At 49.2% G+C, this 27319-nt stretch overlaps 1 protein-coding gene and 1 long non-coding RNA gene across 6 annotated transcripts in view; one reads left to right on the top strand and one right to left on the bottom strand.

Moving 5' to 3' along the window:
* Positions 1-56: 56 nt before the first annotated feature.
* EXOSC7 (exosome component 7) lies at positions 57-27319 on the top strand. Its single transcript, XM_019984663.2, has 8 exons — positions 57-168; positions 9252-9353; positions 9649-9743; positions 16137-16302; positions 19342-19412; positions 23795-23918; positions 24947-25102; positions 27077-27319. The coding sequence occupies exons 1-8, from the start codon at positions 112-114 to the stop codon at positions 27179-27181; spliced, it is 876 nt and encodes a 291-aa protein (XP_019840222.1). The 5' UTR covers positions 57-111; the 3' UTR covers positions 27182-27319.
* LOC139178655 (uncharacterized) overlaps positions 15260-27319 on the bottom strand; it is a 35323-nt gene continuing 23263 nt past the window's right edge. For 4 of the 5 annotated variants that reach the window (XR_011563068.1, XR_011563067.1, XR_011563066.1 and 1 more), the window contains one exon: positions 15260-17937. This is a non-coding gene — a long non-coding RNA (uncharacterized lncRNA). The remainder of the gene's footprint in view (positions 17938-27319) is intronic. The other variant, XR_011563065.1, reaches the window with a different exon arrangement.

The raw sequence follows: 27319 nt of genomic DNA, 5'->3' as shown, positions 1-27319 counted from the left end.
GGCCGCCGCGCAGGCTGATGACGCATGGGCGCGGGGTTGGGGCGGGGGGGTCGTGCCTGGCGGCGGGCGACGCGGGCGGATGACGTCTAGCGGCGGGGGAGGCTCGGCAGCATGGCGTCGGTGGCGCTGAGCGAGGCGGAGAAGGTGTACATTGTACATGGCGTTCAGGTAGCGGGCAGTACCGGCGCCGGCCTCCGGGGTTCCCTCGGCCTTGCGGGTCGATGCCGGTCCTCGGCTCGCCCGTAAAGACTGCGGCAGGCTGGGTTTACCTTTGATTAGACCGCTGTGCGGCCGGCATGTGCAGCTCTAAAGCCGCCAGTGCCGGCGTCTTTGGGACCAGGCGGCGAGCATCCATTTAGGACTGTATGCGTACTTGGATCTTTCCGGGTCCACAAGGTTCCAAGCCTGGACGCGGTGGGCAGTCCCTGATTCTGTTAAATCCCCTCTCAGCCTTTGAAGGCTGAGCTGTCTCACTTTTGTTAGGTACATACTCTGTCATAGTTTTTATCTCATTGAATTTTTGTTAAGTCCTGAAGGTGAGTGTTATGTCTGCTTTACATATAAAGAACTAAGTTCAGAGAGATTAAGTCAGTTGTCTGAGGTCGTAAGGTAAGTGTGTGGTGGTATTGCTGGAAAACGGGTTTGACTCTTGGTCGTGAAAGTCGCTCATTTGTGTCCGATTTTTTGCGACCCCATGGACTATACAGTCCATGGAATTCTCCAGGCCAGAATACTAGAGTGGGTAGAGCCGTTGCTTCTCCAGGGTTGTCTCTTGGATGTTGCACCGAAAAACACAACCAAGTCAGAGAATGGGAGAAGGAGAATTTATTAATTGCATCAAGGAAGGGGACTCTGGGAATCTTTTCAGAAGCAATGTCTACCAATAGCAAAACTGGAAAACAAGCTAAGGGCACAGGTATATTCATGAGGGGGCTTGAGCAGAGGAGGTAGCCTACAGTTGGGGCAGAAGTCAGCGGAGTCCAAGCTTTAGTTGATTGGAGTCACCAAGGGGACTGCTTCCCTGGTGGCGCAGCTGGAGAATTGTATGGACTGTATACTCCATGGGGTCATAAAGAGTCAGACATGAATAAGGACTTTCACTTTGCTTCACTTCATCAAGGGGAAGAAAAGGGCAACATCATCTTCAGGTTGTGACCACTTTGGGGTCTTATCCTGGAGTTACCATCCTCCAGCTGAGTGGGCAGCTGAGTTCTTGTAGAACAACTCAAAGGTTTGTATCAGACTGTTACGTGTATCCATTGAAGAAAAACTAGGGCTCCGTTTTATCTGAGAACTGTTGTTTCTTCATTGCTTTTCCATTTTTTCCTGAATTCTGTAGTTCCCTCAAGATCATTAATTACTGCAGCATGTTCAAGGGCAAGCACTGTGGCCAGGCGTAGATCACAAAAAGGCTGAGGACTAAAATGGCTTCCCTTGTGTCCAGAAAGCCATGCATGCCTGGTTCCCTTTTTCCGGAACCCCCACCCTTTCTTTGTACAGTGGACCTGGGATATAAATCCAGATCTGACTGTAAAGCCCAACTCAAGTGTTGTGCTATTTTCCCTTTTTAAAAATAGGCACCCAGAGATGAAAGCCAGGGAGAATGCCCACTGCTTCCACTTCTGTTTCTTTGCTCTGTCCTCTGAAAGCACGTCGGCGAAACAGGAGCAGGGAGGGCAAGTTCTGAACCCCCACCATTTTTCTAGGCCTTAAATAGTATATGGACATATATTACTATTACCTTTTTAGGCAGTATTTTTCCCACGTTGGTTTAAGCTTCTTTAGAACCCTAGTTAGCATTTTTTTGTACAGCTTTTGTTTTACTTACTTGTATCTAACTGGTTTTGTTTTTTAAGTATTTTATTTATGTGGCTATGCTGGGTCTCAGCTGAGGGATCTTCAGTCTTTGTTGCAGCATGTGAGATCTTTAGTTGAGACCTGTGATATTTTAGTTCCCTGACCAGGGATCCAACCCAGGCCCCCTGCGTTGGGAGCACAGAGTCTTAACCACTGGACCACAAGGGAGTCCCAAGCTGGTTCTTATATTCAGGAATTGGGGGGCAGGTTTCAGAATTTCCAGAATTAGCATTTAATCTTTTCAGGTTTGCTTAACTGGCTAAATGTGTGCTTTCTTCCTCCCTGGAAAGACATTGCTAACCTCTGTCTTAGCCCAGTAATTCTGAAACCTTGAAGTGCCTTTTACTCACAAAATACAGCTTCCTGGGCTTTACCTGGACCTTCTGGATCAGAATCCTTGGGGCTGGGGCTGGGGCTGGAGCCTGGGAATGAGTATTTTCATAAATGTTGGGAGATTTTGATGCAGTCACTAGACATTGGACCTTGGACCAGCCACTGGCCTGGTCCAGCCTGCCTGGAGTCTGCTGTAGAAATCTTTGCCCCTCTGCCTGAGGAGCTTGTAGAAAGGGGGACCCCTTTCAGGGCCAGCGAGTAGGCTGTTGTCTAACACTTGGAAATGAATTGTCCAAGGAGACACACGTGCTGACAAAGCAAGAGACTTTATTGGGAAGGGGCGCCCAGGTGGAGAGCAGCAGGGTGAGGGAACCCGGGAGAGCTGCTCTGCTGTGCAGCCCGCAGCCTCGGGTTTCACGGTGATGAAGTTAGTTTCTGGGTTGCCTCTGGCCAGTCGTCCTGACTCAGTATCCTTCCTGGTGGTGCACACATCACTCAGCCAAGGTGGATTCTAGTGAGGAGGATTCGGGGAGGTTAGTAGTATATATGGTCTGGCGTCCCCTCTCTCAAATTTGGGAAGAATTTCCCAAATTCTTCTAGTTAGCAGTAGCTTATTAGTTCCGCATTCCTTACCAGGATGTCCTGTTGTAAGATAACATATCTCCTGCAAATGGTTATTATAGGAACCTTAATGGTCTGGCCAGGGCAGGTGCTTTCTGCCAGTGGTTCCCCTGACAAGGTCAGTGGCCTCCAGCTTCTGTTTGGATGAGGACTTGGAGTGGACTGAGCAGGGCGCCTCCTGGCTCCACCATTCACAGTAAGAGTGTAGTCAGCTAGCTCCCCCTGTGTAAAATGAGAACACATCCGTCCAGGGGACAGAACAGGACCGTGTGGAGTGACAAGGAAAGGGAGCATGGGCCGCCTGGCGTGCACTCAGCCCTGAAGAGACGCCGCTCCCAGTGGAGATTTTCCTGTCAGAAGCGTGGCTTCGTCCGGAACCATCCGTACTACATCTGCAGCCTTCACAGTGACCCCATGAGGGGTTCGGCCTGTGGCTATTGAGATTTAAGCTCTTTTTATTTGGGAAGATTAAGTCAGGTTGCAAAGAGTTGGACACAACTGAGTAACTGAACTGAACTGAGAGGTTGTTAAATTGTTGGGTGTAGAAAGTCCCTAGGCAGCTCCTGGACACTGCCTCTCCAGGGCTCAAGCATGGATCACGTGTCTTTGTGACTCTGCCTGCCTTGATGTCTCTGGGACACCTCTACTTCTCTCTGCTGAAGTATCTCCCTTCTCCACAGCCACTTGCTGTCAGGGTGCCCTCCACCTGGGCACACGCCGCCCGCCCATCTTTACTTCTGTGAGGCCTCTCCAGCTCCCTCCACATCATGACCTGTCAGCTCCTCTTTAACTCTCTTTCCCTGCCAAGTACTTCCCAGATCAGAGATCAGATTCTAAGGAGAGAATCGGTTTCAGGCCCCAGAGAGCTGGCCACTCTCTGGCCTGCGTGCCTTTGGGTCAGGCACTTTGCAGCTTTGCAAGGCAAACAGCATCGCATCCTAAAGGAATGCGGGCCCACCCAGCAGGCTTGGGGAGTGGAACGAGGACAACATCTGGTTTGCTTGCTGGGTCTTGGGCCTGGGCCTGCAGAGCCGGGCTCCCTCTAAAGTGGGGTGGCTTCCTAGTAGGGGAGGCCATCTGGTCTCCGTTCTCCTCCAGTGAGCTCTGTGGTTCAGTCGCTCAGTCACATCCGACTCTTTGTGACCCCGTGGACTGCAGCACGCCAGGCTTCCCTGTCCTTCACCATCTCCTGGAGTCTGCCCAAGTTCATGTTCATCGAGTCAGTGATGCCATCCAACCATCTCATCCTCTGTCAGCCCCTTCTCCTCCTGCCCTCAATCTTTCTCAGCATCAGGGGCTTTTCCAATGAGTCAGCTCTTCACATCAGGTGCCCAAAGTACTGGAGCTTTAGCATCAGTCTTTCAAATGAATATTCAGGGTTGATTTCCTTCAGGGTTAACTGGTTCGATCTCCTTGCACTCGAAGGGACCCTCCAAGAGTCTCCTCTAGCACAGTTGGAAAGCATCAATTCTTTGGCGCTCAGCCTTTATGGTTCAGCTCTCACATCCATACATGACTACTGGAAAAACCTTAGCTGTGACTAGATGGACCTTTGCCGGCAAAGTGGTATCTCTGCAAGGTAGTGAGGGGTTAGCATCATCTCAGAGGACCACTTCGTGTGTTGGATTGCAAGAGCCAACTGCCAGCTGCTATTAGGGAGTAGGACTGGGTTACCTGGGTGTGAGGAATAGCAACTCCGGGCTGGGTCATCTGTCCTGTGTCAAACAGGAGTTAAACCTAGCACCTCGGTGTCCTCATTGGTAACCTCTCTCTGGGTTGTTTTTAAGGAGTCTGTGAGTTAATACATGTAGCCAGAAGCAGAAGGAAGTCCTGAGCAGGGACTCTTGTGAGCTGCCTGTGTGGGAGAGTCTCCTCTAACTCTGCAGGTTCGGGGTTATTCCCTCTTCTGCATAAAGAGATAGACTCAGAGATGTGCAGGAACTAACCTGCTCAAGGTCCCAAAGCTGGTGTGCAACAGCAGAGTTTTAAATACAGGTTGGAGGTGATTACATATCACCCAACCAGCGGGGTTGTTGCAGTCACGGAGTGAACAGCTTGAGTCACCAGGACCCACCCTGGCATTCATAAGGCCTTTACCTGGAAAGGCGCTCAGTCCCCTGTCCCCTGAGGACAAGGCTCTGCTCCCTGGTGTGGTCAGTCACCTGTAGGCACTTCTACTGATTTTTTTTTTCCCATTGACTTTTTAAATAGACCTTTCACTTCAAGGCAGCCAGTGTTTTAAGTGTTCACACATGGATTGGTTCCTTCGTTTGAGTACTGTAGGTGGATAAAAAATTGTGGTAGGGTGTCAAGCTCTGAGCCAGGCCAGATCACCAGGTTTGGGAGATTCCTAGAGCCTTTTATGTGAAAAAGTAGATTTTGAAAAAGTCCTGTGTGCAGTGATTCATGGATTTTGTTTGTTTTTCTCCTTTTGTGTGCTTTTTTTGATGGAAAACAACAAAAATATGCATCCCTGGAACGGGGAATTTGTAGCTTGCTTATCTCTTACGTGTCACCCAAGTCTTCCCAGCTGAGGGAAGAGGGCTCAGAGAGTGGGTTAAGGGCTGGAAAGAGAAGCCCTGGTGGCCCAGTTTTCTGACATCCCTTCTCATTTCTAAGGGTTCTGATTAGATCTTTCCAGAGCGGGTGGTGATTTAAAGCATAGTTGGAAGCCCTGTAGCCTTGTGGGCCCGCTGCTTTCATAGTCATTAGCATCCTCACTAGGGCCAAGCGGTCACCAGGCAGCTCGTCCTCACAGGAGGCCTGTGCTGCCTGACCTGCACAATGAGGAGACCCTTTAGAACACAGGAGACTGTGGAAGCGGGGTCAAGAGCTCTGGCTTGGAATTCAAGTGGAATTCAAGCCAGCTATTGACTGGCTCTGACCTTGGGCCATTTAGCATCTCTCAACCTGATCCTCATTTGTAGAATGGAATGAAAAATCTTATGTTACAGGGTTATTGTGAGGATTCAACATATTAACCTGTATGGATTTCCTAACACATTATCTGGTAGATAGTAGTTTTTTTCTTGTTGTTTAGTCTCTCAGTTGTGTCCGATTATTTTCTACCCCATGAACTGTAGCCTGCCAGGCTCCTCTGTCCATGGATTTTCCAGGCAAGAATACTGGAGTGGGTTGCCATTTCTTACTCCAGGGGATCTTCCAAATCCAGGGATCAAACTCACGTCTCCTGCATATCTCCTGTATTGCCGGCAGATTCTTTACCACTGAGCCACCGAGGAGTCTGGTAGATAGTAAATGCATATTAAACAGTAGCTGCTATTTTAGTTCTTGCAAGCAGTGGTGGTTCTTTTCATGTATACATCCATAGAATTAGAGAAGCGCCTTTGAGGTCAAGCAGCGAGTCAGTGGCAGGACCCGGCCTGGAGTCCATGACTAAGGCTCCTAGTGATGCTCACCCTTGTGCCGTAGGTATAACCTACCAAAGACTCAATGTAAAGGTTTCTGAGCCAGATTTTTACTTTGCATCAGGGTACACCTTGGGGACGGGCTTCCCGGGTGGCACTAGTGGTAAAGAACCTGCCTGCAATGCAGGAGACGTGAGAGGTAAGAGATGCTGGTTCAGTCCCTGGGTCGGGAAGATCCCCTGGGGGAGGGCATGGCAACCCGCTCCAGTATTCTTGCCTGGAGAATTCCATGGACAGAGGAGCCTCGTGGGCTGTGGTCCATAGGGTCGCAAAGAGTCGGACGTGACTGAAGAGACTTAGCACGCACGCATACCTTAGGGATGGAGCAAGTAGAGATGGACCTAGGAAATCTTCATGTGGATGGGGGTAGGTGGGGTTGTAAAGAGATAAAGTTACATAGTTTTGGATCCTCCAGTGAAGAGAGATCTCTCTACAGAGTCAGGAGACTCATTCTCCTAGACATGAAATTCTGTTGCTTTTTAAGAACCTGTCTCCCCAGACTCCAGGAAGGGGTTGCCTCCAAGGAGAGGACAGCTGGGAGTGGCAGGGCTGCAAAGGGACTTCAGCCTGATTTAGGATTGTTTATTTTCTCTCCTTTAATAGGATTTGAAAGAGTGAAAGAGCTCAAACAAAAATGACAGATGGTAGTAGTTGGTACTGTGTGGCGAGAGCAGGCAGTGTTTTCCTTTTCTGTATTTTAATTTCCCAAAATAAAAAAAGTCAGATATGCAGTTAGCCAAGCAGTTTAAAGATAAGTTTCTGATAGTTACATACTTTAGAACAGTGGTTTGCTTTTTTGTTTTGGATTTTTTTTTGCTTGTTTTTGGTTTCTTTTGTGCTTGTTTTTAACATTTTGAGGAGCATTAACCTCTTTGAGAATCTAATGAGGTGATGATTCTTTTTCTGAAAGAAAGAGTTTTCCGGAAAAAAGTTTACAAGGAATGAGGACAGTCTGTATGAGCCGATGTGTAGTGGTTTCCTGCACAGGCATTAGTGTTTAAAAAGAAGCAAAGTGTAAAAGAGTATCTGTTGTATGCTATCCTTTTGTATAAGAAAGAAAAGGATATTAAAAATACTCATGTAAAGGTTCATTTGTGCAAGGAAATACAGGAACCATGGACCGGGAGCTAAAGAGACTGGTTCCCTGCCTGGAGTGGCTGGGAGGAAGTAGGAAGAGGGGAGCATGAACTAGCGATGAGGGAGAGGGACATTTGTCTGAGCACACCTCTCCTGACAGTGGCGACTCCTAGAGCCCTAGTGATAGGCCACCTGGCCCAAAGGTAAATAGGAATTAAAAGTAACCAGGATGTGGCGGACTCAAAATGGAACATCAGCAGTTTTAATTGAACCTGAAAGGGGTGCAAATGAGTAACAAAGGTGCAGGGAGGACAATTGGAAAAGGTATTTTGAGTGGGTTATGTAAGATAGAAGGCAGGAGGAGAAGGGAACAACAGAGGGTGATATGACTGGATGGCATCACCGACTCAATGGACATGAGTTTGAGCAAGCTCCGGGAGATGCTGAAGGACAGGGAAGCCTGGTGTGCTGCAGTCCATGGGGTCGCAAAGAGTCGGACACAACTGAGCGGCTAAACAGTAACAATATTTAAGGCTAAAGACAAAAAGAAATCTACACAAATAACTGTATTAGTAAATTTGTTTCTCATAGGGGTATGGCAGTAACAATTCTGAAACTGTGTATTCAGAGACTTAACAAATACAGAGATACACTGTAGATAATGAGAGCCAGGTTTCTCCCTGAGAGAAGTTTCAGATAAGACAAGGAAGAAGGTTGAAACCAACTCTCAGTATGAACACATGGCTCTTTAATCCACATGTGGATAGATAATCCACATAAATAAAGATGTGTGTGTATGCGTGGGTTAGTACACACATGTTTTTTTCTGGCTCTGTTCTACTGAGAAGATCTAGAAGCAATGATACCCTAATAGCAATTAATCTACTTAGCACCCAGATCTTGGTTTTTAAGTACCATTCTCCCATAAAAGGAACCAACGCTTCTTAGGAAATGGGCTGATCCCGGGGCTGGGGCAGGGAAAATCTCAGAGGCTGGAACTCCTCATGTGATCAGAAGTAAAGAAGTGCTCCAAAGATATCTGAGGCATGTTGAGAGAATGCAGGAACCAACCCATGAAATCTGGAACTCGTTGAGCAACAAGATAAATGCTAGGAGTAAACCACAACATAAAATGGTTATGTATGAGTTATACAGATAGAAGTAAATAATTGAGGAAGTAAATAACTGGGGATAAAGCCAGGCAGTACATAGACCACCCTGAAACTCGTCCTCTGCAGCAGGGTCGGCAGACTTCCAGTGAAAGGCTAGGTGGTAGTGATGTGGGGGCTGCCGGTCATGTAGTCTCTGTCCCAGCCCCTCAGCTCTGTCCTTGTGTGCGAGCAGCCACAGAATACCTGCGTGAACAGGCATGGCTGGGTTCCCATGGGACAGCTTCCAGAATGAGCAGCCTGGGAGCCTAGCTGCTGACCCTGTCCTAGAGAATGCCTGTGTTAGAAGACACCAGCTGATTGTTTCCAGCCGTTTACAGAGTAGATCTGGTTGGGTTTAGGGGGTAGGAGGGCTACAAGCTGAGACAGGTGAACTTGTAACTGACAATCCGTGTTTCTTGTGGCTCCAGAATTGCAGATTTGGAAAGAAATAGCTCTTATTTATTACGTCTCTTCGGATTTTGTGTGTGCCTGTTCCAGATGGTGGTATATAGTTTGGACTTTCCACTTCAGACCTAGATGGGAAGCCGAGCTTTGCTCTCCCTAGCTGTGGGACCTTGAACACAAGTTGCTTAAATTCTCTGAGTCTTCGTTTCCTCATATGTAAGACAGTAATGTTACCAGCTCACAGGACAGGATTTCTGGACGAATCCCTAAAAGGAGCTGTTGTACCGCATATTTCTCTAGAGGAGAAAGGAGTGAGTCAGTTGAGGAGCCTCTTGGAGGGTTAGGCCCACAGCCTTAGGATGTTGGTTGTTGCACCCAGGAAGACCTCCGTGTGGACGGCCGCGGCTGTGAAGACTACCGATGTGTCGAAGTGGAGACCGACGTGGTGTCCAACACCAGTGGGTCTGCCAGGGTCAAGCTGGTGAGTGCTGGGCCCACGGTTTGTATGATGTTGAGGAATGGGTCGGCTCTCGGGAGCCAGCCCCTTGGGCTTTCAGGGTGCATTTTGTTCCAGGGGAAACATAAGACCCACAGCCAAGTCTGGGAGGGGGTCTGTGTAGATCTGAAGGACCCCTCTCCTTCTCAAAGGGCCCCTTTTCAAGTTCCATCACTGATCCTAAGAGAGTTCCCTGGAGGTGTGTGTCTGGGAGACGAGGGCGTGGTTGGGTGGCATGCTGTCCGCCCCAAATGAGACCCCTTCTTGCTTGTGTCCACAGGGTCACACCGACATATTGGTGGGCGTGAAGGCAGAAATGGGGACACCGAAGCTGGAGAAACCAAACGAAGGTTACTTGGAGTTCTTTGTTGACTGGTCAGTACTCTGCACGTGGTTTTAAAGAAAAGCAATTTAAAAGAAGATTCAGAGAATGAACCTCTGGTTTCCTGCTGAGCCCATTTTTATTTTGTATTTAATCATCCTTTATCCGGCCAGCAGATATGTGCCGAGTTCTCTGCTGTGCCAGGCCCCGGGAAATGCAGGAGGAGGCCTGAGCTTAGGGCCTGCCCTTGTCCTGATCAGCCAAGCCGGCCCTCATTTTCCCGGTGCCAGGCCGTCCAGCACACGGTAGTTACAAGAGTCATAGGAAATGATGGGTGTCACTGAGCTTTGAAAAATAATCAGGTATACCTGACAAGACTCACTTGTGCTATAAGGCCCCGGCGGTCTTCCGGTTCTAGCTTTGCAGAAAACTTTTAATGACTCGCTTGGCAGAGCGGGGACAAGGACCAGCCAAGCTTCTCGCAGGCTGAGGGGGTGGCAGCCGGGCAAGCTGCGTGGGCTCAGGGAAGAGCAAAGACTGCACCCTCAGCAGCCAGCTGGCCAGCCTTGTCACCGCCTTCGTCTCCGGCAGCTGGGTGACCTCGGGCTGGTTACCCAGCCCCTCTGTGCCTAAATCTCGTGACCTAAAGAATGGAGATGGTGATACTGGGGTGACGATGAGGAAGTTAGGTAATGAAAATAGAGCGAGCACCCAGTCGTTACACGTTCCATGGGCTTTCCAAAGTGTTCTTTCTCTCCACCTCCCCTTTGAAGGCTTGGGGCTTTTCACCGGGTTGCCGGCCCAGTCTCATCTATCTGTAACTTCCTCTTCCAGCTAGCAGCGGTGACAGTGAACCTTCTTGAAGTGGATGAGGCTCTCTATTGGTTCATGCTAGTGCAGATACGTAACATTGATACTTTACTGGTAGAGGGGCAAGACGGCCCCACAGTCGGAGATTTCCTGAACGGACTGGGAGGACTCAGCATGGAGCGTGTAGTTGTACTCAGAGCTATGATTGTTACAGAAACACAGCAACCCATGCGTGATCGTTTTGCCTAAGGAAACCCATTAGAGACTCAACACCCAAGATTTCGCCTGGTGACGCAGGCACCGTCTGCTTTACACACACTGAAGTTGCAGACTCCCAGAAGGAAAGCAGGTGTCTGGCATACACCATACATTATCCACACAGTCTCGGCACAGTTTACCACTGACTGGGTCCTCTCTTAAGAGCCGAGTGCCCAGATGCAAGCCAAGGGCCAGCCTCGCAAGCAGGCCCTTCCAAAGGTAGCAGCCTTGCGCCTGTGATGTCAGCCCTTTCCTGCAAAGATGCTGACCCACACTTGCACAGTGAGCTGCAGACTTGCAGTCTTCATTTCCGAACACAGATGTTGGTCCTCACAAAACTCCAGTAAGAGATGACACAAGGGGTTCCGAGAGGGTAAGTGACTTTCCTGGGTTCACACAGCTAGTTCTGCCAGCTCGGGTCTATCCAGCTCTGAGCCTTTGCTCTTGTATTTCATACAGCCTGCAGAAGCCAGCCTTAGCGGGATACCCTGTGTAGAGTTTCCAGAATGTGTCTTCATTTTTCTGGTTAGTTTTCCTTCCAGCGTGTTGCTGCCCCCAGTCCTGGTCCCCTGGCGCAATCTCCCCTCGGTTCTGCCCAGCTGCTCTCAGCATTCCGGGTCATCCAGTGGAACCAGCCCATCTTTTAAGTTGCTGTACATGGTGGTGACCTTGTTCAGGCCTCCAGCTTATCCTTTCCTTTGCTCATGGAGGAAGAAAAAAATGCCTCTTCTGACTTGATCTGCCTGATTCGGTGCAGTAAATAGTCACTGAAGAGCAGATACCATGTGTTAGGGGCTGTCATCTGCTCTCCTTTCTTCCTCTTCGTTATCTCCTACCTCATTCATCTCAGGCAGATCAAAGGCAGTCAATGCGGCCACGCCAGGGAGAGTGCTGCACTCATGGTTGCTGCAGGGGCCACGTTTCCATGTGGCTCTGCGTCTGAACATGGCTTGAGGTTGGCCCACTGCCCGTGTCCCTTTCTAGTCCTGGCTGGAGAGGGTGGCTCTAAGGCAGGCGGAGCCTTTGAGCAGCCTCTTCCCCAGATCTGGGTTCTAGAAGTAAGCCCCTCTCTCCTGACTGAGAGGCTGCCTGCTGCTGTGTTTCTTCTCCTCTGTAAGTCTCAATAGAACCTCAGCAGGCCTAGAAGCCCCACTTTCCAGGGAAGTTCTCCTGAATCTGTTTGTCAAGGTAGCACCCTTCGGCGTCTTTAAGAGACTCTGTGTGATCAGCCAGAGGATGGAATCACCGTGAGATTCATAAAAGCCCATTTTCCTGCAAACAGGAGGTCACCAAGCATCTCTGGCTGCCACCTTTATCAGAAGCTTATTTGCATCTTCAAAGAGCAACTCACAGTTGTGTAAACAAAGCCCTTTCACTTTGACCCAGTGAACAGGAATGGCTTCTGGGCACCTGTGGCTGTGCCCAGGCTTCAGGGTGCTGCCCCCAACCCCGCCAGGGCCCCAAGCGTGGGGCTTCTGCCAGAGAGCTCAAGGCACACACCCATCCACAGGCTGAGACAGTTGTTACCCAGTGGGAGGAAAGTGATTGGGTGGTGGTGGGACCCCTCCTGCCTGCCTGAGCCCAGCTTGACTTAACTACTTGCCAGCAACCTTCATGTTTTTAATTATTTCAATTTCCAGTGGTAGAGAGGTCATGGAAAACTAATTGCTTTTCTTCTAATTGCTTCTACTTCTTTTCATCTGCTTGGAATCAAATACAGAGCCTGGGGTAGACACCTTCCCCACCCCAGTGATTTTCCCTGGGTCTCAGAAGTGGTGCCCTTAGGGAAGGGTACCTGAGACACAGGCCTGATCCCTGTACCAGTGGAGGAGGAAAACGCGGGGGTTCCTGAGCTCTGCTCCAGAAATACCTGGCAGCACCTTTACCTGGGAGCGAACTCGGACCTTCTAGCTCCTGCCTCTGTGTCTTTGGCTTGTTAGTTATAGCCTAAGAGTAGGCTGTGTTATAAGAAGGTTCAAACTTTGGGAAAAGATGGTTTCCATCTGAAGGCCAGAAGGTGAGTATTTGGTGGGCTTGGTGTGTCACTGTGGTTACCACCAGTGGCCGTCCATCAGGTCACTTCCCGGCTCTTGGCCACCATGTTGATGGGCTTAGGGACTCTGTTTGTTCTCAGAGAGGCTTCAGGTTTTAGCTGGGGCAGTTGGGGAGAACGCATTTCATTCATGGACATTTCAGTGTGTCTGACGCTTTTCACTTGTCCGGGATCTCAACTACTTTAAGTGTGATCATTTGTTTTCTTCACTCACTGAATCTGGATTGTTTTCTTCATTCACTGAACCTGGATTGGTTTCAAGCCCTGAATAGGTGGGTGGAGCCACTCGATTTCTCTTCCTTACCTACTTCATGCTGCTTGAAGCGTCACCCTTCTCAGCTGAAGGGTCGAGGGTGGGGGCAAAGCAGAGAGGTAACCTGAAGGCCTCATTTGAGGCTCGCTGGGCTCTGAAAGTCTGCAAAGCTGATGAGGTAACTCTCCCAGGAACTTCAAACGAGGGCTTAAGATGAAACACTCAGAATGTGCCACTGTTCCCATCCCCTTCTATTGGGGCGCTTCAGCAGGCCTGGAAATGAGCAGTGTGCCTCCAGAGGAGTCAGGGGAACTGGGACCTGCCTGGGGGCTAGGGACTAGAGGGTGAGGCCCGGAGTCATCCCTGGCCCACCTGGCTGTAAGACTTCATGGCTCTGCAGGCTAGATCCATTGCAAGGGGAACAACAATGGGCCTAGTGTCTCAAGTCCTGCTCCAGCTAGACAGGGCCTTGATCCCAGCCTAATGCAGTCAGAGCAGAGAGATGCCAAGCAGGAGGAGCAGGGTGGAGGTGATGAGTCAAGACGCTGGAGAACTGGGAGCGGCAGCCTTCCCAGGATTTTTCTGTTTATCCAGCTCCATAAGCGATTTCCCAGCAGCCCTGGAAAAGGGCCTGGGTCATACTTTATGAAGGACCTGAATTGGTTTCAGTAACTGTAATTATAGAAAGAACTTGTCTTATGCAAAAAAAAACCCCAAGTGTATGTTCCTCGTCTGAAGAATATACACTGATGTCTGTGTACAGGGGGTAGGATTACCAGCCTGCATTCTTTCTCGCTCTCTTTCTAAACTTGGTACTTAATAGAGAAGCTTTTTTATTTAGGACTCCCTTGGTCTGCATTCATTGACTCCAACATTTGTGGTCTAGTAGTAAGTCCTAAGACCAGAGCACCCATTCAGTACCTTGAGACATAAGACGGGCCCAAGAGCACTCACCTGACTGATGCTAGCCTACAAGCCAGGTGTGCTGAATGACACATTCGGGCAGATCCCGGGAGCTTTCCATGGTCTCATGGGCTTCTAAATCCTCCTTTCTCTGGCTGCCAGCTATGCATAAAGGGTTAACCTGTTTTTGTGTTTTTTTTTAAGGGTAGGGGGCAGAAATCATTTAAAATGGGAAAATTTTCCACTTTAAACCAGCCCAGTGTCAAAAAAAACAGTGGGTGTGGTTTTGTTGGTAGATTAATTTAGCCAACTGGCTTGGGAAGTTGTTAAACTGTCCCTCTGGGCTGTAGAAGAGTTAATGAATCCATTCCATCATTAGTCACACCCAGGAGGACTCAGCCTACTGTAATGAGGGAAGGATAAACATTTTAAGCGTAAGGACCTCTGCTGGATTTGTCCACCCAGAGCTCTGTACAGATGCGCTTTTAAACAGAAGATAGGACTTAATGTTGATGGCTTAGGGTTTACATTAGAAACAGGTTGTCTTTTGCTGGCTCTGCAAACTAACGAACTTGGTTTCTGGTGACTTGATTATTTTACCATCAATGAACTCCTTTTCATGGCTTGGTGCCCGAGTCCGGCCAAGGCTGGGAAGGAACAGTGAGGTTGCTATGGCAGTGATGAAGTTTCTCTTGGGGATTTTTAAATGGGGGGGTTCTCCTGGCTTGTAGTGGTCAGGGAAGACTATATGATGAGAGAAGCAATGTTATTAGACAACGCTACACTCTGATTGTTTTAGGATTCATCTTACATCTGTATTAGAATGGACCAGACAGAAGGGACACTGAAACCTGTGAGGCGAGGTTTGCTTCAGCATATGCAAATGGGGTGGGCACAACCTTCGGCCTTTACAGAGGTTTTGCTTGGGCTGGAATCCCCCTGCTCGTCTGTGGTCAGACCAGCTTGTCTCATGTTCAGGTTCAAGACTCCCTCCAACCCACAATGCTGACTGACACCCCCTGCGACCCTCCCCGACCGTTTCTGTGTGCCTGTTTGCATGTGACTCCCTGCTGTGTCCCTGGAACTGCTGACTTGGGTCTGCACCTGTCCCACTGTCTCTAGGTCGCTAGTGCCTAGTCCAGGGCCGGGAACCTTCTGGGAGGACGAGCGGATGGACAGATGGACAGGGACCAGAGAGCTTCCACATGTGGTTTTGTAGAGACCTACTGAAACAACTGATTTCTTATCTTTCTGGGCCTTAAGTTCATTACAATAAAATAATTACTGGAGTGTTTACATATCCCACAAATGTACCAAGAGTTTATTTTTGTTAAGGCAAACCCTCAAAAATTTCCTGTTAAAACAGTAGTGCTTGGGGCAGGGGTAGGGGGCGCCCATGCTGATGCTTGCTCCTTCTTTGTTGAAGTAGTTCGGCATAAAATTCAGGAAGCTACGAAGGAAAAGGCATTTCTCTTGAAAAATAACAAAGTAAAAGCGATAACCAAAGTGAAGAGAGATTTCAGTCAGCAAACAGTTCTTAGTTTCCTGCTTTTCAGTACCGTGATAATCTAAAGTTTATGACAGAACTCTGACATACTATTATACATGTCTCTTTTTAAAAAATAGTTTTAATGGCGGATAATTGCTTTACAATAACATCAACATGAATCAAGTATGTGTGTATATATGCATGTCCTAGATAACCCCAGGAGAGTTACTGTGCCTACACTGAGGTTTTGTCTTGAGAGTGTCATCATCTAGGGTTGGTGTGTATACTGTCACCGCTCTGTAGACCAGACTCATTCTCTCGGCCTCCTACTTCCTTGGCCTGCCAAAGAAGAGTCTAGTAGACATTCAAGATATGAGAGTTCATTATTGCTGGAAGTGGTTCATTTCACCAGTGTTCTTGTTTCTCTCTGGATAAAGATGGCTTCTGTGAGAAGTCAGTGGGCACTCCCACCACACACAGCAACACAGCCAGGGCACTGTCCTGGCCTGGTTCACGGCCTGTGTCTGGACGCTGGAAGAGTGGCAGATGCAGCCTTCCCACAGTGGCTTTCCTCCCAGCGCTGGTTCTTCCAGCGTCCCCCAGGGAACCTGGAACAAAGCCTGCCCCTCTGTCCATGCATTCGACAAGACTCACCCCTTTCCTGTCGCCCTTCTGTGTAGTTCCGCCAGTGCTACCCCTGAATTTGAAGGTCGCGGAGGCGATGACCTTGGGACAGAGATTGCTAACACCCTGTACCGGATATTTAACAACAAGAGCAGCATCGACCTCAAGTCCCTGTGCATTAGCCCCCGGGAGCACTGCTGGGTTCTCTACGTGGACGTGCTGGTAGGTCTCACGTCACTGCACTGGCCATGCCCCACGTCTGTGGGAGACATGTGGGCCTGCTTTCCTCCCTGTGCCTTTTCCGTCTTCAGTTGGATACTTTCAGTTTCCAGGGTGAGACTACTTGGGGAAACTTTGGCCTCCCATATGGTTTCTAACTTACATACAACATACGTGCAGTAGGGCACGGATGATGCCACCTGACAGTAAATCTGCCAACAGCTGTACCATGGTAGCACCCAAAATTATCCGCAGAGGTTGTTGGGGAAGAAGGAAACGAGATGTTCTCTAGATGGTGCCAGACAGAGTTGACCGGCAGAGTTGCGACAAGGAAGATGAGCATTCACCTGCATTTTTGTGTAGCCCTTACAGATGTTCTGCCAGTGGGCACTAGCTTTCCCCATTTATAAGTGAGGGCACTGAGGCACAGAGAAGTCAAGGAACTCTGCCAGGGGATCTCAGCTTGTGACCAGTGATCCTGGGCTCCAAAGCCAGGGCTGTTTAATGCCAGAGCCAACTCGTGACCTCACCTCATCCTCCCTTGAAAACACTGTAGCCCACCTACTCTGACCCCCTTGTTTCCCATGAGGACCCGGGGCCCTGCCCCCTTGCCTTCTCCAGAGTCTGTGCCTGCAGTAGCCCACCTACTCTGACCCCCTTGTTTTCCCATGAGGACCCGGGGCCCTGCCCCTTGCCTTCCCCAGAGTCTGTGCCTGCAGGAGCCTTTCCGGTCTAGCCCTCCATTTCCTTCCTGGTGCTTCCCTCCCAGTTACTTGTCTGCCCGGTTTTGGGCACATGGCAGTAATTTCTCTTACAGCTATACTTTATTTTGCCAGTTTCTTGCTCACATACAGGCTCTTATTAGGTCTCTTTCCCTTTAATCTTGTGAACCTTGAGATGAGTGACATCTTCCACTTCATACTGAGGGCAGAGGGCGAAGCCAGGGACCAAACAAGTCCTTTCATGAGTATGAAGATAACGCTGATCTTGTGGACTGACAGTGAGCTTCGTTACTGGGAACAGCCTGGCTGTCTAATTGTTGGCCCTGCATGAAACAGGGCAGGGCTTTCTGGAAACTTTTAAATTAGTTTGATCATAGATGGGGCAGAGCTAGCCAAAAGAGCAGTGCTTAACTGTCCAGCAGGTTTAGGTCTGTTCTGAATGCTGATGCTTTGGGGTTACAAGTTCATTTGCTTTTTCTCATCTCCAATAACCAGGCTGTATTTGGAGTTTGATTCCTACTAAGCAGGTAGTTTTACAGGTGCCGGTTTTGAGGAGGGTGGGAACTGGCAGCCTGAAGTCACTGCCAAGAGGCAGGCTTCACAGCTGCCCAGGGAGGTGCCATCCCACACGCTTGTGGCTCGTTAGGCTGGTCCAGCGAGGGGGCCTCGTGCACTTTTGATTCGGGCAGGAAGCCTATCCTCTCAGTGCAGCCTCTTGCAAGACTGGTGACCATCAAAGAGACACTGTCTCACCTTAGAAGCAGTAGGCTTCTCCCACGAGCAGGGGTACACGGGGAACAGGAGCAGCTCAGGGTGCATTGTGTCCTGGTCACCCGCATGCCTTTTGCATCGGAATTTCTTCTCCAAAGGGGTTGTCAACAATGAAGACGGAGAAGCTATGGATGCACTGAACAGTCTGTGAGGAGAACAAAGGGAAGATGAAAGAGCAAATTAGGATTTATTTTAAAACACTTAGCTGATGCCTCCTGCGTGCCAGACACACTTTGGAGGGCTTTACAAAGACTCATGTGTTGAACACCTCTGGGAGACAGAGGGGCTTTCACCCTTTGTGAAGCCTGGAGTAGTGAGGTCCAGACTGGAGAAGTCAGCAGTCACCCAGCAAAGACAGGAATTGAAGCAGACTGTCCAGCGCCAGCATCTAGCCATTCAGCAGTCTGTATGTGAACCAGGGTGCAGGGGAGCTAGTCTGGCTGCTCGACAAACATGCTGCAGTTATCAAGCCAGCTGGTAATACAGGCTGGGAGATCATATTCTAATAAGCAGTAATTATACGAGGCAGTAGGAGAGATGCTTGGAGTCTACCGGAGGCTTGCCCAGAAAGCTCAAAGGTGGGAATTAGAGTCTGTACTGGGCATGGACTCAGTGCACGAGACCTGCCAGGTGTGACTGTTGATTCTCAGAGTTTGGAAGGCCCGGGCTTTGAGCCTGCCTGTCTTCCATAAATAATCACCAGGCTCCTCCTTCCCAGCAGCCCTTCTGCTGGACTCTGAAGAGAAAGGAATAAACAGAGCTGACAGCGTCCAGCCTCAGGAGTCAGTAGTTCAGACGAAGAGGAGACAGACTCGAAATAAACACACACGGAAATACACGGCTTTTCTTTCTCCATGTGACTTCCTCTCCTCTCTTCCCATTGGCTTTATTCCATAACCTCAGGCCAAGGCTTCTTGAGAATAAGGAAGAAGGGTGTGTTGCCCTCCACTTAATAATGGGCTCCAGCCCTCCCTGGACGGGAACACTCGAGTGCAGTCAGCACGTCTGCTCACAGGTGAAAACGTGTGAAAGACCTCAGTTGTGCTGTGCTTCACAGAGACCATAGAGTGAGAGGTGTTTGAGCATCAGATTTACATCGGTCGTTGTGTGCAGTAGTGACTGCGGTCGTCAGCATGACCTTGGTGGCGGCGGCAGCGTCAGTGGCCGCCATTCTGCACTTGTCTGGAGGCTGGGTATATGCGAGCAGAGATGAGAGGAATGCTTGCCGAGTGCTTCTGAGAGTCACCTGGGGCAAAACGCCGGGGAGCAGTTTTCCCTCAGCGTAGGCCCGACTGCCTGAGGAGCTAGCTGCTCCACACGGTCTGGGGCCTCTGAGCGGTGGTCCCACAGCCGGGGCAGCAAGGCGGCACCTGCAGTTAGCGTGAAGAGCCTGTGCGGGGCGGTGAGCCGGCCGAGCAGCCTGGCTTTCTGCTCTGTATAAACACTTGGTCCGTATTTTTTAGGAACCAGCATGCTTTCATTGGGGTAATACTTAAGGTGAGAAATGATGCTCACTGCTTCTCCCCGCCTCACTCCCTGTCTCCCTTAGCTGCTGGAATGTGGTGGGAATTTGTTCGATGCCATCTCCGTAGCTGTGAAGGCTGCGCTCTTCAACACCAGGTAAGCCTGCTGGAGACAGCGCCGTGGCCTGTGGAGACCCTGAGAGGACACTTGTGGTGGACTGCGGAGGCATCGCGGCTGAAGCTCGTCGGAGAGGATAACCAGGGGTTTCCCCATCAGCAATGGGGTATTTAATTTTAAGCTTCAGAAAACAGATTTCCTAAGTTAAAACTAGATATATTTCTGTATTTATGTTTTGGATTATTATTTTCATAAGTAAACGTACCATGTAGAAAAATTTTCAAAAACCACAGAACAGCAGATGGAGTCGAAACCAGTGACCCAGCCAACTGTCCAAATACTGTTACTAGGTAAAGCTCCACAGGGGCCAGGGTTTTGCCTGCTTTGTACTCTGCTCTCTGGGCTTCCCTGGTGGCTCAGTGGTCAAGAACCCACCCGCCAACTCGGGGGACGTGGGTTCCATCCCTGGGTTGGGAAGAGCTCCTGGAGAAGGAAATGGCAACACACTCCAGTATTCTTGCCCGAGAAATCCCATGGATAGAGGAGCCCGGTGAGCTACAATCCATGGGGTCCCAAAGAGTCAGACACGACTTAGCAACTGGAAAAGCAACAACGACAAACATAAATACCCCCAAATGGACATTATGGCTATTTTCAAGTGCCCACATTATGGGTGATTAAAAAAGTTATTTTAGAGTTTTCCTGTGGTGGAATTTAAACCACTTGCACAGTTTAAAATACAACAAACAAAAACAAAGTTGAATAAATGTAGGTCAGATGTTGCAGGATGGAAGCTCTGTTGAGAACGAAAGCTGTAGAGTCCCCTTCCTCTCGCTGGGCCTTTAGACTCCTGGCTAACACTGGCCAAGGGCAGGCCTGGCCCTTGTGGCCACTGTGAGGCCTCGCGTCCCAGATGCTATCCGCAGCAGCCTGGCCTTGGGCTCTGTTGGAGAAGAAAGGAAGTTGCCATCTGTTGTACCTCAAGCCTCAGAAATCACTCCCTGTCTTGCCAGCTGGTTACCATGGGCACCAAGGCAGAAAGGGAGAGGAGAACCAGATGAGGCTGTTGGGCTGTAGGGGAAGTGTTGGGCAAACTGTACATCAGAATGGTAAACCCAGCTGCTCAGGTAGGGGAGGACACCTGTCATGGGCATAGCTGTCAAGTCCCATTCCCAGAGCACAACAGCCATGCAGGCAGCAAGGGGTGGGGATTCTGCAAGGCACTCGGTCTCCCTGGTGTGTGGAGAGGACTTTGTATAGTCAGGGCCTTCTAGAAGGGTGGCGGCCATTCTGTCGAGAGTATCCTGTAGCCCTTCTGATGAACCACATTATGGCCAGAGGATTGGGAAGGGGTGTGTGTGTGTATGTGTGTGGTGGGAAGAGGTATGTGTGTGTGTGAGAGAGAGATGGGAGGGGGTATGTGTGAGTGTGTATGCGTGCTTAGTGTGTGTGTGATGGGAAGGGGTGTGTGTGTGTATGTGTGTGAGAGATGGGAAGGGGTATGTGTGAGTGCGTATGCGTGCTTTGTGTGTGATGGGAAGGGGTGTGTGTGTGTATCTGTGTGATGGAAAGGGTTGTGTGTATGTGTGTGTGAGAGATGGAAAGGGGTATGTGTGAGTGTGTATGCGTGCTTAGTATGTGTGTGATGGGAAGGGGTGTGTGTGTGTGTGTGAGATGGGAAGGGGTATATGTGAGTGTGCATGCGTGGTTTGTGTGTGATGGGAAGGGGGGGGTGTGTGTGTGTGTGAGATGGGAAGGGGTATATGTGAGTGTGTGTGTGTGTGCTTAGTGTGTGTGTGATGGGAAGGGGTGTGTGTGTGTGTGTGTATGCGTGCTTATTTTTTACCATATCAGAATTCAAACTGTTCACCTAATATTACTTAGTACTTCCACCCTGGGGGACCCCGGCACGGAGACTTGACGCAGGACAGACCATAGCAGGACTCCTTGGGGCAGGACCCTAGTGGGACGTTCTCTGGCTGAAACCCCTCTGCTCTGGACATTGGCGTGTGTAGGGACAGGCAGCAGGACTGAATCAGAGGGGGCTTTTGTCAGAGGCACAGGGAGAAGCACTGACACTGCTTCTGTAACAGTAGCTGGATGGACCACCTCTTCCTTCCTGGCTCCACCCCACACTGGAATGAACCGGCTTTATGGCGTCACTATGTTTCTGGCACCCAGCTCAAGAAACAAGAACAACGCCAGCCCCTAGAAGCCCTCCCACCCTGTACCCCCATGCAGTCACTACACCCCCGAGGATAACCACAGTCCTAAAACAATAGGTTGGTTTGTGCTTGGTACACGCGGAATCCCACAGTGCTTTCTCACTGATGCTCGCCTCGGTCACCGAGCGTTATGTTTTGAGACATCTGTGTTGTGACTTGTGGTCATGGTCCTCTTTTTTGCTGTATGCTGTCCACTGCCAGTGAACACGCCACACTTGATGTATCCATTCTTCTGCTGACGAGCATCTGAGCACTTCCCAGTTTTGAGCTCCTGCAAATAGTGTTAGCAATACTGTGAAACGGTTTTCCAAATTGCTTTTACCAAATGATACTCCTAGGTTTGTATAGAGTCTGAGCTGCTCTGCATCTTTGCTAGCCCTTGGTTTTTTGTTTGTTTTTTTTTAATTGGTCTTTTTAATATTAGCCATTCTGGTAGGTGTGTCTTGGTATCACATTGTAGTTTTATTTTGCACTTTCCTGATGAGTATTTTAAGTTGAGCAACTTTCTGTGTGTCTATTGGCTATGTGAATAGCCTCTTTTTTGAGGTTCCTGTTGAAGTCTCGCCCAGTTCTCTGTTGGGTCGTCTGTCTTTTCTGTTCGGTAGAAAGTCTTTATGTAATGAATGTGTCAGTTTATACACACACACTCACGCAGAGAAATAATTTGTTTTCTCCATTCTGGATTATCTTTTAGTTTCCAAATAATGCCTTTTGACAAATAGAAGTTCATCATCTGAATCTATATTATATCGTACACACGCACAGAGGCGCACCTCGTTTCACTGCACGTCGCTTGATTGTGCTTAGCGGATACGGCGTTTTCTGCAAAGTGAAGGTCTGTGACAGTGCTGCAGTGAGCAGGTCTATCAGGGCCATATTCCCAACGGCATTTTCTCACTTCATGTCTCCTGCAGTATTCAGACTTTTCCTTATGTATATGTTTGTCACAGTGACCTGTGATCAGTAATTTTTGATGTTACTATTGCAAGAAGGTTCACATGATGTTTAGCGTTTTATAATAACAGTGTTTTTCACAGCGAGCTCAAATCCGGTGCTCTGTGACAACCCAGGTGGGTGGGATGGGGTGGGAGATGGGAGGGAGGTTCAAGAGGGAGGGGACGTACGCATACCTATGGCTGATTCATGTTAATACATGGCAGAAACCAACACAATATTGTAAAGCAGTTATCCTCCAATTAAAAATAACTTTTATTTTTAAAAGAGTCTTTTAAAATTAAGGTATGTGCACTTTTTTTTTTTCTTTTTCTTGGTATAATGCTTATACCAAGCTTATAGACTACACTATAGTATAAACATCAGAGAAGGCCATGGCGCCCCACTCCAGTCCTCTTGCCTGGAGAATCCCAAGGACGGCGGAGCCTAGTGGGCTGCCGTCTATGGGGTCGCACAGAGTTGGACGAGACTGAAGTGACTTAGCATAGTATAAACATGACTGTATGTGCACTGGGAAATTGACAAGTTCATGTGACTTGCTTTATTGTGATGTCTGAAACCACACCTGCAGTATCTCCAAGATATTTATGTGTGTGTGTGTGTATTCAGTTATAACTGAACGTTATTTTTTTTTCCTTTACAACGAGTACTCTGTGTCCTATTTAATAATCTTTGTCTACTCTAAGGTCGTGAAGGTGTTCTTAGTTAAAAGCTTTATTGTTTCACCTTTTACCTTTACATCTGTGGTCCATTTAGTATGGATTTTTGTGTTTGGTGAGAAGGTAGGGATAAGGGCTCATTTTTGGATATCTGGTTGACCAAGTATTGTTTTAAATTTCATTTTTAAACTTTTTGTTGTTGAGGTATAATTCATATGTAGTGTTATTAGTTTCAAGTGTATAATATAGTGATTCAGTATTTTTATATATTATACTCCATTTTTAGCTACTGTAAAATATTGACTATATTCTCTGTGCTGTACAATGTATCCGTGCAGCTTATTTCATTTGCAGTATTCAGTTTGTGCCTTTTGATACCCTCCCCCTCTAGCCCACTTGCCTCTGCCCAGCATCACTTTTAAAAGACCTCCTTTCCTCACTGCATCCGTGTCACTTTCGGCAGGGCTGAGGGGGAACTCAGGCACAGCATGACTTCATCTTCTGAGGCACAGGGATTCCAACTCAAGGAAAAGAAGTTACCATGCTTCCTTTCAGTAAGTGGGAATTTTAATTCTGCTTCTAGGATACCAAGAGTTCGTGTCCTGGAAGACGAAGAAGGGTCAAAGGACATTGAACTGTCCGATGACCCCTACGACTGCATCCAGCTAAGCGTGGAGAATGTCCCCTGCATCGTCACCCTGTGCAAAGTAAGAGCTTATATCTCCTGGTTTTTTCTTCCTTGTCAATCTCCTCCAACCCTGGCCTGTTAAGGTTACCCAGCAGGTTGAGAAGTTATGGTTTACAGCCCACACAGAAGTACCTTTAACCTAAACCCACTAATTTCGTTATATTAGAGACCACTACCATAAACAGCTTTCTCTTTTTAATGGGACGATATGGCTCTGGTCTCAGGAGCACATGAGTGGGTTCATAGTAGCAGTAGCCAGAGTTTGCAGAGCTCCTTCTGTCTACCAGGCATTTCACCAAAGTACCTTGAATGCTTAGTTCCTTTAATTCTTTCAACTCTGGTGTCTGGGCTGCTTGAATAGTAAAAAGGTGGTTGAAAGGCAGACACTGCCTCCTCTGTGGGCCCCAATGAGCACATCTATGAAATGAGGGCTGGAGCAGGGCCTGGGTGTCTAATACATCAAGCGTGGAGCACCATGGCCTGTGGAGCGGAGCAGCTGGCTGATGCTCATGCGTGACTGGCACCGCCCAGGACCGTGCAGAGAGGCTTGTTCTGATTGAGACTGTCATAATTCCACTCGGGATTCACTGGACGCAGATCAGACTGACAGGCCAGGTTTAATTCCACCAGGATCGCTACATGAGCCTGGGCTGTGGTGAAGTGTTGGGATGACCAGGGCCACCTGCCCTTGACTCATTCTTGAGTGTGTCCATCAGCATGGGCCCTCTGCATTCATCTCTGTCATCAGTGAAACGTCCAGGGGACCTCTGCTGGAGACCCCTGGATAGCCCCTGACTTGGAAGGTCTCTGGATTTTAATTCTGACCACCCTCCCCCCACCCTGTATTTCCATTTCATGCTTCTGTTACACTGTGTACACAGCCTTTCAACAGCACGAGCAAACAGTACTTCAAATATTTCTCTTGTGAACAGAATCCAACATAAGGCCTGAATGGGTGGTATGGGTATTCCCCCTGCGAGGCCCTCAGAAGTGGGGGTCCGGGGTGTGTGTTGCCCACGCGTGTGCACTGCTGCCCTCGTCTTGCAGATTGGCTATCGGCACGTGGTGGACGCTACTCTTCAGGAGGAGGCCTGCTCCTTGGCCAGTTTGCTGGTGTCCGTGACCAGCAAGGGAGTCGTGACGTGCATTAGGAAGGTGGGAAAGGGCAGCCTGGACCCAGAGAGCATCTTCGAGATGCTGGAGGTGAGTTTGGTTCTGAAGTGGGCGCTGGGACCTGGCTGGGAGCGCTTGCTGCCTCCTGCCCCCTTGGTCACATGGAAATTCTCCCCATTTTCCCCTCTTCACCCCACTTTTGGGGACTGGAGAGCAGCTGGTATAAGGCAGATGTCGCTGAGCTAGCTGAGGTGGTGGTGGGTGGGGGCTTGGGACCAGGAGGTAGCGAGCTGCCCATAAGAGTTCCTTATCCTCTCCTTCTCTGACCCCAGTGCCACGTTTCTGAATAAGAACGTTGGAATGATAATGTAACTCACTTGTAACTCCCAAATCACACGCTGCAGTGATTGGATAAGGGAACTGAAATCCTGGCCGACTGCTTCCTGCCTGTTGAGGAGAGTGGGCAGAGGTGGAGCTGGGGGTACAGGATGGTGGTCTCCCTGTTCCGTGTGGGCCTGGAAGTGTGTAAATGGAGATGAAGAGGGATGGGGGAAAGCCCCCCACAGCCTCTGGACGGGTTGCTCCCCTCGGTTTCCCAGGCCTGGCAGCAGCACTCGGGCGCTTTCCAGCTGCTCCTGAACTGACTGGTCAGCACTCCCGTCCCCTTCACTCCTGATAAAGCTTACACTCAGCTGGTTGTGTCTGCCGCCCCCGGCCGCTGTAACCTCTCCTGCAAGGCCAGGTCCAGATCTCGCATGTCCTGGTGACCTGTTTGTCTCATTTCCTGTTCTCTCCCTGCCTTCATTCATATGAATAATCAGTTTCCCTGGTCAGTGTCCCCTACTTGGACATTTTTTCCTTTTTTTAATGTTGCGATAAAAATCTTTTCAAAGTCACTTTGGACCTTAATCCTGACTTCGGATTTCATAGACTCTATCCCTTCCCAGTCTTTAGACTAAGCTCTTCTCTTCATATGAGTTTTTGTGACACCTGGGGTCTCATCCCTTGTTATAGTCTGGGGTCAGGGGAAAAGGCACACAGCCCTGGGGAGAGACCACCGATGACTGGGAGGACTGGGGTGGGGCCGGGGCCTGGGTGTCTTTCTCCCTGACATTGATGGGAACGGAACCAGGAGCACAAGTGAACTAAAGCTGGTATGGGAACGTGGAAGGCTTGAAGGGGAAACTTGTAGTCGGTTCATAATATTCTTGAAATGATTCATGTGACCCAAAAACAGTTGCATAAAGAAAGATTTTTATATAGTTGGGATTTTTTTGTCAAGACCCCCTTCTGTCCCCTGTGTAGGGGGCTAATTAGGAAATCTGTGGGGTTGTCTGACCTCTTGACATGTCTTGATCCCAGCAATTTATGCTTTTAGCATCTCTGCATGGCAGTAACATCAAAGACTCTATTCAGGTATTGACTTTGGTCCTATCTGAGCAGATCTCCTTTGGTGGCAGGCAGATTAGACACTGCTTGTTAAAAAGGGTTCCCAGCACCATCTGTTCCTTCATCAGACAGATTCTGGATTCCCCGTGGTCTCCCCATGCCTTCTCTCTGCAACGCAGTGGCGGTAACCAAGTTCTGACTGGGTTGACTGTTCTGCTGCTTCTGGTGGCAGCAGCTAAGGACCAAGGCAGCTTTTGTTCCTTTCTGCTTGCTGCTTGGGGGTTGGCTTTTCCTTTTTCCCCTTTCTCAGAATAGAGGCTTTCCCAGAATGTTAACTGCTGTGGTGTTGGGGTTTGGAGGGTTGGTTTTTTTATTTATCTTTTTTTTTTGGCAGCACCTGGTCTTAGTTGCAGCATGCAGGATCTTTCATGGTGGCATGTGGGATCTGTAGTTCCCTGTCCAGGGATCAAACTTGAGCCCCCTGCGTTGGGAGTGCAGACTCTCAGCATCCAGGAACTCCCTGGGGTTTTTATATTGAATGAAAGTCCTGTAAGGCCGATGGAATGTGTGCAGCTTTGGAATGGCTGATTGGCAGGGATGCTTCTCTCGGTCAGAGTACGTGTGCCTCATGGGCGGGCGTATGCCCTCTTCTGTCTGCCCTTCTCCATCCTGCAGACTGGCAAGCGCGTGGGCAAGGTGCTGCATGCCTCCCTGCAGAGTATTCTACACAAGGAGGAGAGCCTGGGGCCCAAGAGACAGAAAGTCGGATTCCTGGGCTGATGTGCACAGCAGCCTCCAACTGCCGAACGTTCGTCTTCTCCTTTTCCCTGGAAGCTGAAGTTTGTATACATTGTTTTCTTAACTGCTGTGAATTTAAGGCAACATTTGTACATGTAAAATTAAAGTCTATTTTCTGGT

This window comes from Bos indicus, chromosome 22 (genome assembly GCF_029378745.1).
Source record: "Bos indicus isolate NIAB-ARS_2022 breed Sahiwal x Tharparkar chromosome 22, NIAB-ARS_B.indTharparkar_mat_pri_1.0, whole genome shotgun sequence".
In the NCBI taxonomy this organism is placed as follows: Eukaryota; Metazoa; Chordata; class Mammalia; order Artiodactyla; family Bovidae; genus Bos; species Bos indicus.
Note: the sequence above shows the minus strand (reverse complement) of the source record. Positions and strands in the feature narration are given on the sequence as shown.